The following is a 14,057-nucleotide window of genomic DNA, read 5'->3' on the forward strand; positions in this document are numbered from 1 at the left end:
CGCGAGATGATTTTTTATGGGCTGCTATATCGCAAATTCTACCGAACCGATTTCAGTCATTTTTGTTTTAAACGCAAATGTTTGACGAGTATATGAGCCATTTAAAGAGAAATTTTTAAATAGATTATTAGTAAAAGAGTCATATTTAGTTTTACGTATAGTTATGCACGTCGAGACGCGCACTGCCTGCCTTTAGAACACACGCAATATAGTAACTACTTCCGCTGCTAATTCGTCGTTGGGACACGCTGAGTCCTACAATTTCCATTAATTCCCAAATTTGATAAATATTTGACGATACGTGCAACTACTCGTACGTGTAAATACTACAAGTGTCATTAAAACTGTAGAATATTAGAACACTATATTTCATGTTTATTTTAAATAATAAACATCATAATACTATCGCATTATAAGTTTAAAACTATCAACTTTTTGTGTTTTTTTTTTTTTTATAATCGCTCGGCTATTTTTACTATAACTCGACAACGACGGATAACTCAGATAGGTATTTAAAACAAATTTATTGTATGAAAATTAAATGTTTAATAGCAGAGTAGACTTAGATACTATACAATATATTATTAGTCATTTAGTACAAATGTTTATGTTTTGTTAGGCATACATTTTTCTGTTGACATTTCAAATACTAGAATAAGTATTAATAAATAAATAGTAAGATGATAATATTCAATTATTAAGATAAGGATAAGGCTTATGATAAAAAAAAATTATTTTGGTTTACATTACCTAGGTTTAACAGGGCAATTTCTATATAGCCCAGGAAATGTTAATATTGTCATAATAGTCCTCTTGCCCAGAAGTTGAAAATAGCATAAAAAATGTACTTATTATTATTGACTTTTTCTTAAAAGTGACAGATAATTATAACTTATATATATAAAATATAAGCAAATAATAATGTATTGCACCACAACAAAATTGGTTAATTTGATAAATAATAAAAACAACATAAGTGTTTAAAAAATGTTTAAAAAACATAAGTGTTTAAAAACAATAAGTGTCAAAATTATTGAAAAATTAAAATATAAGAGTATTTTTTTCTCTTAATTAATAAAATATTTACTAAATATTATTAAATATTGAAAACAAATCTTTTCATTTATAAAATTCATACTGAACATAATATTATATTCATCATAATTTCATTTATTCTTACTAAACTGTACATGCTCAATAAAAATAAGTAAAACTTGAGAATTTGGAGCCTAGATAAAATTTGATGCCAAAAGCAAATTGTATTCTGTTTTTAAATTGAACACACATCTAATAGTTTACTGGATACTGATTGTACTTTAACACTAATTATTTAATTTGTTATAGTCTATTAATTCAATCATTTTATTTTTGCTTATAACCTGACGACTTATAATAATATGTAATAAGAAGAATAAATGTATGTTTGAAGTAGGAGATTGTTATTTAATAATTTTTTTAAGTATATGAGACATTTTAATTTGATGCATTAATCAACACCTTAGGAAACTAGGCTAATTGAACCTTTAATTAAAAATGACAACGGGTGTATCATCATTCATAAAAGTTAAACTGTTGAAAGGATTAAAAATATAAAACATATTTTCACTTTGCTATAAACAATTTATTTTAGATTATTTATTAAATAACTATAAATATAGTAAGTATAAACTATAAATATAATTGCAACTTAACAAACTTAATGACTACTGAACAATCTTAAAAACTAATCAACTTGTCACTAACATACTTTTTATATTTACAATAGGATACAAAAATGAATACCAGTAATTCAGAGATCACTAATTGTCCACAAAAAATACCGCTTTAATATTTCCCCTTCCTCTCTTGTCTCTAATAAATATAAATTATTGTTAATAAATATATACTTGGCAGTAACGAGAAACTCATAGACACACAATAAAACTACTGTTATTCACATAATGTTAAAACAAAATAACTTTCAGTCGTTTGTGTTGCATTTCATCATTGTCATCTTAGAATATGTTATATAGTTACTTTATTTACAGTAGTACTTAATCATATTGATCTTTAAAATTAAAATTAAATATAGTTATATGATTTTATTTGGGTAATTCATATGATAAGTTTACTATAGACAAATATTTTAGAAATTAAATCAAATTAATTTAGAAAAAACACTAATCTTGATAATAAAAAAAATATTTAAACTGTAATAAATAGGTATTTTCATATTTGATTAAACTGATTTCAAGTACATCAATAACGGTAGATTATTAGACTAAACAATGCAATTTCTGGCTTCTAAAATTTTTGATATAAGTAATTAGTAACTCTAAAGTAAAAAATATTTCGTTTTTATACTAATAGATCCAAAACACATTTTAGTAACACAAAATAGAAATCTTATTTATATTTAAATGTATTATATTTTTGGTTAAGTGTTAAATATTATCATTTAAGTCTAAATATTTCAAAATTAAATTTTAATTTAAATAATATTCAGTAGATAATAAATTATTTGCTGCACAATAAAATATTGAATAATTTAAAATGTATAATATATAAATAACACATTAAATAAATAATGCACAATTGATAAAATTCAACACTAACGAAATAAAAATCACTTATATAGAGTTACTATTACTAAATACTTTTTTTTTATTGCTTTTCATGTTTACAGTAAGCAATTGATGAAGATACATGTTACTTATCATAATTAGTATTTTAGTTGTCCTTTATTTTTTTAAATAGTGAATATTTTAATATTATGTTAAGACTATATATTATACATTAATTTAGTTAAATGTATTATTTTCTATTATAGGATATAATTTTACATTTAATATGTTAATGTACTTTTAGTCCATATTAAATTTATTATTATTTATCTATAATATTCTCGACATTAATAGTATATGTTAACAATGATAAAATATATATATATATATATAATATATATATATATACATATAATATATAAGACCTAAATTCTTTCGAGCACTATTGAGCAAAAATCATTTAGACTTTTGGATTAAGTACTTAAGGTGCCTGAACAATGGATATTTATTTTTTTTTAAATAATTATTTATCACAGTTAAACAGCCTTCTTTTTGTCATAAAGGGTCGCCATAATTTGCATAACTACCTATTAATAAGTGTTTATGAATTATCAATAAATAACAATTTTGAACACAGAGGGCAAAATATTTTACAAGTATAAATATAAATATATTTTTTTATATACCAAGATAGTTGCCATTTTCTGAATTTTGAGGAGGGGGAATTAAGTTAAATAATACTATAAAAATCAAAAATTTTAGGAGCTGGCCAGTCTTGTTGGAGCTATTAATCTTTGATCATATAAGAAAGCGGCAGTTTTTTGTTTTTATTTTTAAATGGCCATTGACCTCATGTCCGAACACATGCCTTCTACCTGAGGGGGGCCCATATCAACACTGGTTAGCTGGTCTGTACGACTATCTTCACTGCTTGAAACTTCGGGATTATCGCCTTGGTCAGATGTATATCGATTGATTTTGTTTCCCTTGTAAGACTAAATATTATAAAATATATAATAAGATTAAAAATAAAATTATGCAATTACTACTATTGTCATTCTTACACTATAGTTTTTCTTGTTGTTTTGGTAGTTGTTGCCACCATATCTAGCGCCTCTATTGTTGAACATCTGATGGCCATTAGAAGGACGAACGTTTCCCTGATTGTGATAAGGATAATTTGGATTTAACATCACCTGAGGAACAGCAGGATAGTGCATTTTAGGAAAACGGTGACGGAAGTTTGTATTAGGAACAAAAAATGGGCTAGTAAAAGATGAATTGACCATAGGACCAGTAGTATTAGTAGTATTCCTGGGATGAGATATAGTAGTTGGCCCAGTTTTATAAAATGTACGAGCCTCCAGATACTTTTTAGGTCCATTTTTCATGTAATCATTATTATTTTTAATAGATAAATTATTGTTGTTGCTCTGATACTGATGAGCATCACCACGTTGCTTTGCACAGTCCTTTTGCTCTGGACGTAAATTTATAGAAGGTGGAGGGTGTCTAATATTATACTGGATTTGAGTCATAAGTAATTGATTGGGTGATTGGTCAGATTTCTCAGGATCCGGTGTAGACGATGTGGTGGGTGGTTTAGAAACGATTGGTTGTGAGACTGTTTGTGGTGGAGGTTCTGCTAAACTTATGACTGGAGTTAGGCATAACTGCTGAGGTTCAGAGGTATATGTCTGAGGTTTTTCCTCATCATTTCTAACTACTGACATCAATGATACAAACTGATTTGTGGTAATTACTTGTGCTTGTCCTACCTAAACCCACAAATTCATTATTTTAACATAATGCACACTTTATATACAACTGAGCGAGAAAATAAAAAATCTAATTGAATTATTAATTATTACTCTACTAACATAGAATACAGTGAGATTTAGGTAATTACAATATTTTTCTTTACAAAAATTAAGTATAAAATGATTTTGAGAAAAATAGAATTGTATTAACTTTATTTAAGTAAAATAATTTAATTTTTTATCTTAATTTTTAACTAAGATGAAAGTTTGTTTAAATTATTTTATGAATTATTATACAAACTTATTAAGCGAATAAAAACATTTAAGTGTATATTTTTTATAACATAAATGTTTAAGGTAAATAATTCATTCATCTCAGCTAAATTTAGAAATATTCGAGAAAACTATTTGATTTTAAGTAATTAAAAAGTAGATTGTATTATTTTATTTTAACCAAGTTAAATAACATAAAATTATATCAAAATCAAAATATACAGTAAAAATTAATTACTTTAACTCGCTCAGCTCAAAAGTAAAACTTTTAATATTAAATAATATAATTACTGAAGTATCCGATGATGGTGGTCTAGGATTTGTGCTTTGTTCAGTAAATACTGGCTGATGAACAACTTGAATATTTTCCATAACTGGATCGTAATACGGGTAACTGCCATCAGAAGTTGCGACCATATAAGGCATATATGGCGACATGATTGGCATTGGATAGGCCATATCAGGACTAGGTATCATACCTGACATTTGAGTTCCTGAATAATAAGGTGCGTCACAAGGGACCGAAAAAAGAACCTTTGATCCTTGAGTACTATTACAAACCTAAAATGATAATAGATTAATGATAATAGATTAATGATATTAATTAATTGATCTTCACTTATTTTATACAAATATCTTTCTTTCGTGATTTAGATAAAAATATGTTGATATTTATTTTTTCTTAAAACAAGCCATATTTTTAATTTTATTTTTTTGAATCACAATACCTTTTTTGTTTTATCCAAACATAAAATTAAAGCATCAAATATTTTTCCTAATAATCATAGTAATAGTTTTTAAGCAAAAATGGTAGTAATAATTTTTACTAAAAACATTTTATTTTATATTCTAACAAAATTTCATTAATCTCACAATGCAAATTTTTCTTGCAACAGTTAATTAAGTTTAAATGACCTAATGTTGAATGAGATATGTTTAAATATGAGGAGAATATTATTAGAATGGACATTGAATATGTCTATTATTTTAGGCAGTACATCACAGTTTTAAAAAATATTAAATTTTTAATAAATCTTACTCAAAACATTAACAATTGAGTTAATGTTTAAAATATATTCAGTATTGCTGGATTGAGAAAATTAAGCTATAATTTAATCAAATTAAATTGTTAGTTAACATAGAAAAAGTATTACAATCTAGAAAAATATGAAATCAATATATTTTTTGTTTTTACTCTCTTACCCCACACTAAATTTGAATTCAGTAAAATCAATCTTATATTGTTAATTTTAATTTTAAAATATTATTAAAAAACAAATAAAGTTAGTTAACAATCTAGAACAATTAACAATAAATGATTAATTATCTTTAAAGATAGAGCATTACCTTCTGAACATTCATTTTATTTTACAGTATTTTAATTTCTTAGTAATATATATACATAAATATATTTAAATTACAAAATTGTATACTCGCACGTCTCTTAAAAATTGAAATATTGTAAAAAACCAACATAAAAATACAAATAATGTTCTCATCTAGTTGGATAATTCACTCAAATATTAAAGCTAACACAAAATTATTTCCACTGAACTCAAAATTAATATATGGCATGTAGATAAAAAAGAAACAAATAGTTAGCAGATATTCTCTATAAATTACCAAAAAACGTATTAAAAATTACAAAATATTAATTTTTGTATTTAATAAAACTCACTGAGCTTACTGGTAAATTAGGGTAAGCTTGTTGTACTAGCACTTGAGGCACTGGATTTGGATAGAATATAGGTTGGCCACTATAACCTTGCATACTAGTAGCACTTTGTGTTCCATAAGGAGCTAAATACACAATTACAAATTAACTGATTGTTGATTATAATCATAGATTAAGTTATTTTTAAGTAATTACCTGCATATACATTGGGGAGGGATTCTGTTGAAGATGAGTTTTGTGGACCAGGAGGTTGAGGAGTTACTGAAGTATTTCCATTGATTGGCATATTAAAAAAAGCCATTCCATTTTGATAGGTATACATAACTGGTGCTAACATTGGTTGAGCTGGAGTTGGTAATGGAGGAACTGAATATTGTTGAACTTGACTACTATATGACATTAAGTGCGATTGCTGCTGCGGAGAGTTGTTTGAATCGTAATTACTTTTGTTATCCTAATAGTATTAAAAAAAACAAGTAATTAAAACCAAATTTAAACAGTATACTTATATAAAAATTATTAGCATACACATCTTTATTTAAATGTTTAGTTAACACACATATCGTTTGTGGTACACATAAATTATGAAAACCCATAAAAACCAAATCATTTGTTTAGATAAGGTATAATCACTAATAAATATTATATTTTAACTCTATAATTAAAATAGTTGGTAACAATTTAGCAGCATTAAAACATCCTCAAATGTATGCATTTATAAATATGTAAGTTTTTTTTTCTACTCTATTTGTAGTGAAAATTTATAGACATGAAACAATTTTATTAAGTATCTACCAAAAATATCTAAAAAAATTTTATACAATTGACTAAGTAAAAAAAAAACTCTTTTAGTATAATAAATATTATCAACTGTAAAATCTTAAATTAAACTAACATACAATTTTCAAAAAATGTGCTTTTATTTAATTGATTTTTTTTTTTTAATTATATGGAACACGTTAATTCATAAAATTATTTGAAAATTAATGATAAAAATAATTATTAACACATACTAATATGAATATAAAAAACTATCAAATTATACCAATAAAAATGTTATCATTAAAAACAAATAAAAACTTAGAATCATAAATTCAACTTAACAAATTTAGAATATGAACATAAAAAATAGATAGAGCATAGCTAGTACCTATATCAGTTATTCTTTAATAACAAGTTAGATACTGGGTTTATTTTGTTTTGTTTTTTTTTAAGTACACACACTTGTTAAAAATTAATCATGTAATTTCTTATCTACGAAAAATATGAAGGCAAAAAAATAATTTAACACATACTTTCTCATAAGCAGGAGCTATGTTGATACGTTTGTCTTTAAATATCAAAACAGGGCCCTAAAATAAAAAACACACTGTTAACACTAATATAAAAATTGGTACATATAGCATTAACATAGGATACAACTTGGAATTTACCAAACATATAAGTAAATGAAATACAGATGGTATGTAGTTTCAAATATATTAGATAAATTCATTCCATGAGTAACATTAACTTACAGCATCAATTATTTTTTTAACTTCTTCTTCAGAACCGAAAGTAATAAAACCAAATCCTTTAAGAGCCCCAGCTTTATCTTTGACAATTTTTACAACTTTAACCTCGCCATAAATTGAAAAGAAATTTCGCAAATCTTGTTCTGAAGTGCCATTGGATAAGCCACCGACAAATATTCGGTTGGGCACCATAGTTGATCCAACACGTTTATCCGCCACGTTGTGATTATTATATCTAAATGTTTGCTGTTGCAGAGTAGACAGTTCCAAGTGTTGATATCTCTCTTCAATGCTAGTATATGTTACCTACATAACATTATGAATTAGTTTATGAAAACATAGTTTAAATTTCAATAATGTTTAAACTATATAAATGTTGCTATTTTAGTAAATACCTTGCGGCCTCGTTTCATTTGTGACATATTAGTTTGGCAGTAATGCAAGAAAGAAGGATGAGAAAATACAAAGGAAACCTATTTGAAGGAAAATGACAAAATTAGCAAATAAAATTAATACCTTAGATCTAAACTTAATAAGTATCTTTCATTTTAACACAACTATTATAATATTTATCAAAATAACTAGTATACAGGTAGATTCACTTAAATATATTTTAACCTAAATTAAGAAAGACTTATATACACCCAATTAATTAAAAAAATTATTATTTAGAAGTTAAAAAATGCCAGGAATAGGAACATTGAGAAACGGTTTAAAATAAATCCACTTAAAACGATTTAAACGATAAGTATATCATTTTATATATTTTGTGAATTGTTATCTTGTATGTAAGTTAATCATGAAACGGAAAAAATTACTAAAATCCTATATAAAAATGTCTAGAATACAAAAAAATTATAAATTTGTTTAAATAACTTTTTAGGCGAGTAAAAAGAGAAGAAAACGCAAATGTAAATATTGAAGTCGATAAATCATTGAGAAATAGTTACGATGGCATCAACAAAAAACATTACGTACCTACCTATAAAAATATCGAAAATTAAACAGTATTTTTTCTTCTTAGGTTACGTCGACGGTGGATATTGGCTACTGGATGTCTGAGTAGTGGTACAAACTAGGCAACTAGTCACTACTCACTAGGATACGGTTTTGCTATAAGAACGTAGTCTATGAAATGTCATTGCCTGTGTACACGAATAAAATAATAGACAACCGAACTACCGATGAGAAACGAGCAATTCGACGAACAACGATTAAGATAAAACGAAACCGTTGTCCTGGAAAACTAGTACGTATAACAATATAACAATAAAACAATAATTATAAAACAATACATCTATTAACGATACCTCAAAGATAAACAGAGAAATTGAAAAAGAAAGAGATAGATGTACATTGTTATTAATTTAGCGCGTATACATTGCGACCGAATGGGTATTCCCCGATGTATGATAAGGAACTGCCCGGTGATGAGATTTGGAAAAACACGATAAATGATCGTCGCGCCATAATACCAACGACTGCTTATTATACTTTAGAATACAATACAACATCGATAACGTCCCGCCAGTACTAAATCTAATCACAAATTCACAAATCCAAAAATAACAGAAGACATACAAATTTATATTATTATTACTACTTCTCTCATCGGTTTTTGATTATGGCTTTACCTACACGAACCCATCAAACCTTTAATAAATTATATTTTTAAACAATACCGATTGTATTGAGCGTTAAAAACGAATACTGAAACTATAAAAAAAGTACTCACTTCGATAATATTATGTTTAACGTGGAAAGCACTTTCAAACGCTCTCTGCTCTGTCACTTTAAGTCTCTCTGGTTAGCTGTGGTACGACCAGACTCCGGAAGTGTTCACACAAAAAAACGGTCTGCTACAACACACGGACGATAAGTCAAAATAAATTATGAATAAAAAAATGCGATTTGATCTATAGAGGACTCTCCCGTTGATACGTGCATATCGCAATGATTGAATGATCCGTCTTAATGTCTTACCGTTGGTGTCGATCATCTCGTCACAGCTTGCAGCAGTCCACCAATTAAAATCCTGCAGCGATGGTGAGAACCGATAACGATGTTAGTGATAGCAGAAGAAGCTGGTAGACTGGTCCTTAGAGCGTGCGTTGTCTATCAGACCCAAAATAATGCAAGTGTTATAGTGCAACTAATGTGACTGTACGTCTGTCGGCCGCGGTGCGTGCGAAGGAGTTAAGCGTTATGCTTCTGCGTGCACAAGTGCACAATGCTACGCGCGAAACGACAGTCGAAAATAATAAATCAAAATTATTAGGTATGCTTAATGTCCTCAAATGTCCTATATTATGGCAAATACGGCGGCGGGCGTACACGACGAAATGATTTGCGTGTATGTGTGTGTAAAAAAAATTTATAAATAAATATTATAATCGGACGGAAAAAAAAAAAGAAAAAAAAGCGAAACGACGAACACAAACAGATTTAATGATAATCAGTGAAAGAATCAAGAACGAAGGGGAAAAAAAAGAAGAAAACACGTTCGGGAGCGAAGAAGAGTGTGGCGTACTGGCGTGTGCGCGCGCGCGTAATTGCGTGTAGTGTGTGTGTGTGTGTGTGTGTGTGTGTGTGTGTGTGTGTGAAAAACCAATATAAATAATAATAATAATAATAAATAAATATAAAATAATAAAAGCAAAGAGTACATAAACGCGACGCGCGATTAGAGACATATGCGCGATTCCCGATCGGATAATGTGTGGTGCGCCGGTGCGCGATAGCAGCAGCTTGTCGGCGGCGACACGGTAGGATCGCTCGCACGTGGGGGGGGAGGCATCGGTGAAAGAGACTCGGGTACGACGGTGGCCGGCGCTCGCGAACACGTGACGTCACCGTGACTTCGCACTGTTGTTTCGCGTTTGTCGTCGGCGGCGGCGGAAGGCGGGACGTTCAAACCGCAGAGACACGGGATTCGAACGGTTCGCGTTTGCGGGTAAATCGAGGTCCTTCCACAGTTCCAGTTTTTCACTTCCACGTGAGACCCCCCCGAGCTACCGAGAGCCGCCGAAACAGGACCTAGAGTTGCCAGTTATCACCATGATACTATTCATGTAATAAATATTATCTATTACTATTCTATATCGGCTCGGTATCAGGTACCTAATTACTACCTATGCGACCAAAAGTCCAAAACCATTACCTGATTATGAAATAATATTACCGCACAAATAAAATACGCCGCCATTGCCCGTAAACACTTATGCGGACAATTTTATTATACATTGATACAAAGCCGAAGCCAGCAAAAGATTTTTTTTCTGGAATGTTATAGAGCCAGTGAGCCCCCTGACAGATTTGTGATGGGCAAAGGTATTATTGCCCTCCCCCCTCCGAGAAAATGAAACAATACAAATATACACGGGGTTTTGATCATGGTAAATAAATTATTTTGCCCCCTCCCCTAGATTTTTTCACAGTTACGCCACTGGTTATAGAGCATTGATTAAACATACCTATAATAATTACAATTATTATACGTCATATTGTATATTTATTATTTAATCAATGGTTAGAATATAAATATGTTTTTGGCTAGTAAATTTAAAACTTTAACAAGCTCAATAAAATATGAAATTACAAGATTATTTAAATTATGAGTATGACATTTTTTTTTAATTTAATTAACTACGTTTATCCTATAGTTCTACTTTAATTAAAATTTATTATAAGTACTTTAGTAAACAAATCAAATACCTATATATAATATAAATAATTAAATTATATATAACATACTATAATATTACTATACCTACTACTTTCATTTTTTTTTTTTTTTGAAGTATTTGAAAATCTTTTGATAACTTCTTCAGTATCAATTTAAATATCTCTATATGCACACTCATAAAGACTCATGGGCGTGGGTAGGAAATATTTTCGGAGGGGGTTTTGGTCTAGATCTATATTTATATTATAAAACATTAAAATTAAACATGAATTGTTTATTCAGTTTTATCTTTAATTTCAGGGTGTGTTTGAAACCCAAACCCCCTTACCTACGCCCATGTAAGAACTAGTCTTACTATATACCTAATCATTCTTGCCCGGTTCTGTTTCTTAAAAAAAGTTTTCAGGCGTTTTAAAGTCGAAAACGTTCTTTCAGATGTTGATATTGATGATATACTAGCAAAGTTCCTAACACATATAACAAATAAAAAGTTAACGGAAAAAATATTAGATTGCACTGATACAACACATTAAAAAAATTTTATGGCCTATCCTTTTTTGAAATTTTTGTCCATTTCGTCTGCCATAGTAAAAATTGAATTAAAAATAGAAAAATCAACATATTGTGTAATATCTTTATATTATTATTGTTGACACAAAATTTAGGAATACCGTTTTTAGGCTTGTTATTAAATCACTCATTTAGTTGTAAAAATCGTTTAATGATATGTAAATTAAAATTAGAAACGATTCTTTGGAATCATTAGTTCTAATATTGATGCATTTTGTTTGGTGAGAATTAATTCTTAATAAATATATCTAATATTTAATTCGTACTTCGTACATAATATACTGCGATAATTAAAAAGATATCTACAGTAAAAAATACAAATTTTATTTTTTGTTTTTATTTATTTATTTGGTTATTAATGTTATTATAAATATTATAAATAAATGCAAAACAATTTCATAAATGCAATAAAAATAATATAATATTTTGTAAGTAGATAATACAATTTATTTTTCACTTAGTTTGTATGTATGTATAATGTAATCAATGTGACTTTTTTAACGTAAAATATTTAAGTACCTATACTCGTTACTTTAATACTATTGATGAAAAATTCAAAAACTTAATGTTTCAATGTTTTGCGTTAATAAGGTATATTTTAAGTTATCTACTTGGTATTTATACTTTACAATTTTACATGATAAGTAACACTTTTAAAGTTATTCACTAAACACCTATATCATATACAGTTCGGACACAAATTTTTCATTTATTAAAATCTAACTTTTGGATTGACTCTAAAAATACATATTACATATTTGATATCATAAGATTATACATGATTTAATTACTATAGAATTAAATATGTATGATATAATGAATTTTATTTAATCATAAACAATTAATATTATTAATTTTTAACACAATTAAGTTGGTTCGTTTCTCATAGGTTTTATTCTGTACATTTTTTTTCTGGCTTGTTTTTCGTGGATTATTCATATAAAACATTATTTTGTATACTGTATATATAGGAGTATAGCCGATAACTAACTGTATGGAAATAGTAAATAATTGATTCTGATCACTGATCATATACTGATCGCGCTATTATCGTCTAGTACCTATATCGTTACACTATAATTTATTTATTTGTATAAATTGTATGCAAATCTACAAGACTAGTGATTCTAAACTTTTTTATTAGCGATAACCGGATGACTCACTACAAATTTGATATTCAATTGTTTTTAAAATTTTTTTTCGTACATACATAGTGCATGTTATATACTTCTATTACTGTCTACTATTATTAACGTATTGGCGATATCTTAAATAATAAATTATAATAAAATATTCTTGCCCTGGAAATTATTTTTTCGTTACGCGTTGGACCTATAAGGCTAAAATAATATAAACTTTTTTTTTTTTTTTAATTTATTATAGATATAAAATTTAAATTTAAACTTAAAAGGTGCATATAATACCTATATAATTTTATGTCTACTACATGTAGTTACCAGGAACTTTTTTTTTTATTTTTTTTTTTTTTTTTATGGTAAGTACTAAAGAAGTAATAATTAATTTCACACTTGACACCCGACCAATAGCTATACTACATGGTGCATCTATACGTCACTAGGACGACGACATGTGCACACGTGTTAACTGCAAATATTTACACATCTATTATGAAACATGAACGATTGTTCCATATTTGGCTCATCGGCTGTAAACGCGAGAGCCATACGCCCATAAAGTGTCGTTAAGATATTATCTCTACATGCGTTATTCGTAAATTTCCACTATACAACACAACAAATAAGAATAACTATATATTTTAATATTTAAGCTGTGTGTCTGTGTTCAATCGTTCAATGTAGGAATATATTGTTCATTATTTATACACAATAGTCACGACATAATATTGTACATTTCTACATATATTATGTATAGGTACCTATTTAAAATAATAGTATTTATAGATGTCTGTTACCCATACTCATAATGTGATGATTTTAGATTCTGTAATGAATGAATTGGATTTACAATCATTATTCTTTTTATCTGTCTGTGATCATTTTTAGGGAAATAAAAATG

The 14,057-nt window shown here is 27.7% G+C and overlaps 1 protein-coding gene across 7 annotated transcripts; it reads right to left on the reverse strand.

Moving 5' to 3' along the window:
• Positions 1 to 2,896: 2,896 nt before the first annotated feature.
• On the reverse strand, positions 2,897 to 10,452 carry LOC112602009 (dual specificity protein kinase splA-like). Of its 7 annotated transcripts, none has more exons than XM_025349921.1 (10): positions 9,749 to 10,452; positions 9,501 to 9,621; positions 8,161 to 8,238; positions 7,769 to 8,071; positions 7,547 to 7,603; positions 6,447 to 6,705; positions 6,255 to 6,376; positions 4,868 to 5,137; positions 3,608 to 4,321; positions 2,897 to 3,538 (listed from the first exon to the last, which is right to left on the reverse strand). In XM_025349921.1, the coding sequence occupies exons 3-10, from the start codon at positions 8,185 to 8,187 to the stop codon at positions 3,377 to 3,379; spliced, it is 1,914 nt and encodes a 637-aa protein (XP_025205706.1). In that variant the 5' UTR covers positions 8,188 to 8,238; positions 9,501 to 9,621; positions 9,749 to 10,452; the 3' UTR covers positions 2,897 to 3,376. The 7 variants fall into 7 exon arrangements, with proteins under 7 accessions (XP_025205706.1, XP_025205709.1, XP_025205705.1 ...); XM_025349924.1 differs by having other exon boundaries at positions 6,264 to 6,376; positions 9,501 to 9,624; XM_025349920.1 differs by having other exon boundaries at positions 9,501 to 9,624.
• Between the last annotated feature and the right edge of the window lie 3,605 nt (positions 10,453 to 14,057).

Source organism: Melanaphis sacchari, unplaced genomic scaffold, assembly GCF_002803265.2.
Source record: "Melanaphis sacchari strain LSU unplaced genomic scaffold, SCAv2.0 Contig80_pilon_pilon, whole genome shotgun sequence".
NCBI lineage: Eukaryota > Metazoa > Arthropoda > Insecta > Hemiptera > Aphididae > Melanaphis > Melanaphis sacchari.